The sequence below is a fragment of the Buceros rhinoceros genome, unplaced genomic scaffold (assembly GCF_000710305.1).
Source record: "Buceros rhinoceros silvestris isolate BGI_N320 unplaced genomic scaffold, ASM71030v1 scaffold5367, whole genome shotgun sequence".
Lineage (NCBI taxonomy): Eukaryota > Metazoa > Chordata > Aves > Bucerotiformes > Bucerotidae > Buceros > Buceros rhinoceros.
The window spans coordinates 35,440-40,814 of NW_010420305.1; the positions used below are offsets into that span (position 1 = coordinate 35,440).

General features: G+C 38.2%; 1 protein-coding gene across 1 annotated transcript in view; it reads right to left on the minus strand.

Moving 5' to 3' along the window:
- Positions 1-5,375, minus strand: part of CARM1 (coactivator-associated arginine methyltransferase 1) — a gene marked incomplete at its 3' end in the record, with an annotated part of 42,682 nt that overhangs the window by 29,595 nt on the left and 7,712 nt on the right. Inside the window, exons 3-4 of the mRNA XM_010139253.1 lie at positions 1,538-1,644; positions 1,226-1,330 (exon numbers count right to left, since the gene is read on the minus strand). Of these exons, the coding sequence (XP_010137555.1) occupies positions 1,226-1,330; positions 1,538-1,644 (212 nt within the window). The remainder of the gene's footprint in view (positions 1-1,225; positions 1,331-1,537; positions 1,645-5,375) is intronic.

Genomic DNA, 5,375 nt, shown 5'->3' on the forward strand with positions numbered 1-5,375 from the left:
ATTCCTGCTAGGCTGCTGCTTACAAACTGCCTATTTCCTTCCAGAAGGTCACATATTGCCTAATATTTTTTGCTGGCTTTTATTTTTTTATTAAGAGAGGTGAGCAGTGTCATAGCAAGATACGCACAAGACAGAACATTTAGTGATTGAAGAGCAGAGAGAGCGAAGGTAAGCTAATAGTCAATGCACAGTGAAATTGAACTCAGTGCTGCTTAGTATAACTTTGTGAAAAAGATGACCTGTTCATGTACCACCTGAGTTCTAAACGAATCATCATCACCACCACCAACAAAGCCTAGGCACCATTATCAATTGTTTGGTGAAGATCAATGTGCGATGGACAGATGCAGACCCAGGAAAAAAAATCAAGATTTATGGGAAGTGAAGTGGCGAATAAATAGGAAGTTAGAATTCAGCAATATAAATCAATTGTATGGCGTTGTCTACATTAGCACGATAACTCCTACCAATCCTTCTCAAAACAGGTGTAGCAGACACTGAGAAAGAAGGTAAGAATGGTAACAGAGCATGGGCAATTTCTTCATACAGAAAATGACACAGGACTGAGAACACTGACTTCAAAAGCAAGACTAAATAAGAAGAGACAAGAATAACTGCCACAATATTTGAGACATGAGTTTGACACCTGAAGTTGTAAGTTTCTGCATTGTTTCCAAATCTTTGCCTCGTACAAATGGAGTCATATCAGCCAGTTATGTGCTTGTTCAGCCTGTAATGACTATGAGGTGCAAAAACATTCAGTGTAGACCTCCATGAAAGAAACATAAATGAGAATATCTTTGCAGGTATTTGCAAGAGACTATATGGCACAATTACAAACACAGAGTCAACGTTAAGATAAGGAAACTAGTATTTTATAGGAACTCCAGGATGCCAGATGGGAATGATAACAGCCCAGCATGTCAAGAAACAGATTTGTTTAGGTTCCCAGGTTGTCCGCAGAAGACAGCAGAGGAATTTGTAGCTCATGTTTGGATTCATACTTGGCGCCATTCATCCTGAAGATGTACCATCACCATCATGCATTGTCATCAATGTGCTTGGCAGGAACATTAATAATATAAAGCATGCATTAATTAGTATATTCTTGCACAAGGTCCCAGGTGAGAAAAGGCTCCAGTCTGACCAGCATGCTCTACACGGCAAGTCAAAGTTTAGAACCTAAGAAGCATACTGGAACATTTAAGACTCTTAACAAGCCTACCTTGTCTTTAAAATCCATGTGGTTCTGCAGGATAGCTCTGTGATAAGTGGCCGTCCTCACAAAATCCTGCATCATATTCTGTTGCTGAGACAGACAGCCATAAAACTAAAAGGAAGGGAGGGGAGCAAGAAGAGAAAAAAAGATAAATCCCATCTTCTAACATTTTTACTTTAAATTACTTGGTACTTTAATTACCAAGGTCCAGACCACCTCCTGAATAAACCTGAGCTATCTTTCTAACTGACTTGGTGACTAAGGTCAAGCAAACAACAGTAACTTAGATTTCACAAACTGGTGCTGAAGTTTCATTACCTGAAAATACTGAACGGCAGATGCTTCATCTGTTCGCTGACTGAACACAGATTTTTCTTTCTTTTGACTACCGCATACTTTCAATGCATTTGAAAATGCATTGTATTCTGGAAAAGAAAAATAGAAAAAAAACAATTGTAGCAAAACCCACAAGGATAGTACATGAAGATAAACATTCAGTGACAAGATAAGAACACATTCAGTCACACTTGAAAGGAATGCTTCATTTGACTTACGGTGTTCATAAATACACAGTAAACAATCTCAAATACCATTAAACAGACCTTTTGGAAGGTTCTGGCCAGCATCAAAAGATTTTACAAAACACCTGGATGCATGCAGGAGTGTCATCCAGGATTCTCATTTCAGGTTAGCCAACTCTTACAAACATCTGGGATGGTGAACTCTAACAGAGGAGTGATTGACCATAAGCCCCAACCTACTATTTCTGGCTAAGCTATAATAACCCAAGCTTCACACGGAGAACCACCTTGGGTTATTGTGAAATGTACAGATTTGAGTGACGAGGTTTACAACCTAGAATAAAACACTCAAATTTAATTGGTCTGAAAACCAGGCTGATGACCATGTATCTTGCCTTAGAACAGTCTAGATAAAAAGCTGAGTTATAGCCCTTTGGCTTCTGTGAACAAGATCACTTCCGACATTAGGTAAGTAACAGGAAAAATAATGTGGACCTAAAAAACAAATAACCAGTTCACACAAGGGCTTTTGTCTCCATCTTTTAAGATCAAACCAACCCCCAAGCATGAACTAACTCCTCACTGTCCAAAGGAAAGGCACAAGCCAATAAGTGGAGGAAGTATCTAGAAAAAGCACTGTAAAGAAAAATTGTCAGGGGGGAAGTAGAGATCACAACAATAAAATCAAGGGTGGAAGTTCTGCATCTTCTTTTCATGCAAAGAGAAGAGAAGATAGGGAAATCAGGCCACACCACATTCATGATTTGCTAAAACAGAGAGACAGGAAACTTCTACAAGAGTTTACAGATTTGCAAATAAAAATGGCAATTGCCTGAAGCATGTCACTGTGCACTGGGAAGTACATACTAAATGGTCTAATCATTTGGAGATAATTAGATATTTCAATACTTTGAGTGCCTTTGAAACAAAAGGTCTGAAGATAACAAAAACAAATAATTAACTTCTCAACATAGTAACCAAGGAGAACTTTCCTCATCATTTCAGGGAATTTTGAAATCCCTGAAACAGATATTTGGCTGTGCTGATCCTTTTCCACTGAAGAAATCTGGCATATTCAAAAGGGAATATGTGTAAAAAGATAGCTAGTGACTTTCTTCTTAGCTTTGGAAATCATGAAAATCTCAATGTCAGGCTGTTTGGGAATGAAAACAAAGACCCATGTTTACACAACCCAACATAAGCACAGTTGCTGCAAATTTATCTTTAATGGGCTAGAGAAGTGTTTTTGAGAAGTGTTTTTAAGAAGTGTCTTGAGAGAGGAAATCCTCAGTAGAAGATTTTACATTCTTGGAAAGAGTACATAATAGACAGCATAGAATTATCAAGGGCATCACAAATTGCTATTATTGTTATCCAAGCTTTCCAGTCTTTATACAGCCATGAATCACTAAATCTGGAAAACGGGATGGAAAAAGCTCCATCTTTGGGGCAGTTGTATATTGTTTCACAATAAGCATTTCACACTGAAAATGTGACAGCCAGCCATACTTCCTCAGAGAAGTCCGAATCAATTGAGGGCACAGCCCCTTGAACCTCTGGGCTACCCCACATAACAAAGTCCACTTGGAAGTGTCTAGAGTTCAAGCCATTTCTCTCAGTTGAATAAGCAGTTCAATGTATGCAAAGAAGTGATTTTGCTGGAAATCTGTAACAATCGCACTGAGAAGCATCACAGCGTTACTTTGCTGTGAATGAACACATCAGTCTAAGCTTACTCTATGAGAAGACTGTAAGGGTGGCAGAAATTGTAAAACACAACTCAGCAGGTTATTCAAATGCACTTCACCGGCTGAGGACATCTGCTAGAGAGCTGATCTGTGGCCACTCTGCGTTTAATACTCCCATGTAAGTTCCAGGTGGAAGAACGTCCCGGTTTGTTACTTCTGGCCTTCAGCTCCAGTGGGAAGAAGATACATTCAACGTCTGAATTTAGGGGAATATGGGGATCTCAAAATAATTACATTTTCCCAGAAGTAATTGTAAACTACCATGAAAATGTACAAGTGACATCCGCATAACCTTTGCATTCCCACACAGAGATGACGGTCAGAATGAAACAGTAAGTGACAAGATCGTGACAACGAAGAGTGGCCCAAACTGCAGACAATGACAATTTTCTGCTGAAAGATGCAGAAATCAGCTTAAAACAGATCAGCCCCTCTGTTCTTTCTCTGCATGAAGAAACAACACTAAAAAAGTCTGACACTAGACAATAGAGAATTTTTTTTTCCGGGAGTTGTCTTAATCCATTGTCTTAAGCTTCTCCCGTTTATTTTTTTCCTATCTGAAGATAAGAGACAATGCTACAGAGTCATGCCTGACTCTTTTTTCTAGTCACTCTTCACACATTATTTCATATGTCTGCAGAGACTTTTTGGTAGCTTAGAAGAACATATTTGGTGTCACTGGTGTCCAAGAATGAGAATGGATTTCTAAACCACAAGACTGTAAGGAAAACTGGAAAAGCTTGCTTAGAGAGTTTATGCCATAGAAGTTTTTATCCCTGGAAGTTTGCAAAAAAATAACTGTACAAAGCTCTGGAAAAACCTGGGGCTCAATCTGCTTTGCAAAGGAGGTTTGACCAGATGACATTCGAGCTTTTTTCCAATTGAAATTATTCTTTGATTCTACGAAAAAAAGGTATGATTTCCTTGTGATACAGTACTTCTTTATATATGAATAAAATGTTTGTTGCCAGAGCTCTCCAGAATGGTGGCAGATTACAAAACCAGTATTCACTGAGTTGAAAGAAGAACAAAATAGAAAGAAAGAAAGAACAAGAGGTTGACAGAGTTCCTCTGCAGTCTTTCATAATCGACCTCAGATGTCCTTAAAGTTTTCCTAACAGACTACCTGCAAGATCACAAAAGGCTCTGACAAACTATGAAGGAGAAAAATGTCTCATTTCATTCATCAACCTAATGAAAAATACAGAATTCAAATCTTCTCTTAGATGGCAGTAAAAATTCAGCAATAAGAATAGGAACAGCATTGTATCTAATACATCTCAATGCTTTCACAAACTTTAAATCCCAGCTTTCCACATATTCTACACATTCATCAGTGAACATCATTCTAAAACTGTGAGGAAAAACACTGAGCATAAAAATAGAAATGTACATTTAGTTTCTGTTGTTGGTTGGGAAGTGAAAATACACTCTACTGAAAAAGCAAAGTCCTGTTTGCTCCCAATTTTTCTGGGTTATCAGGGGTTATACTTAACAAAAATGAATCTATCCCGTACAATCCAAAATAAATGTGCTTGGGGTGGGTAGGGAGGGCACAAGTGTTCTTGATGAAGTGCTTCTTTATGCTATGCAAAGCCATCTTCTTTCACAGACAAAACTTTTTTTTTGCTTTATTCTCTGAAAAACCTGCAAATTGGAATGATAGCCATGACTCCTCTTGAAGGGGTTTGGCTGCCTTCAGAGAAATAACTTACAGTTTCACTGACTGAAAAATAAATCCTTGTGCCCCACCACCTCAATCATTTAAATCCATCTAAATTTTTCTACTAACAGGTTGAAAAAACTCTCAAAACTTTACAATTGTTGCAGCCATGTTCAAGAGTAGCAAATTAATGAATCAAGGCTTTACATTTAACTCCTACATGG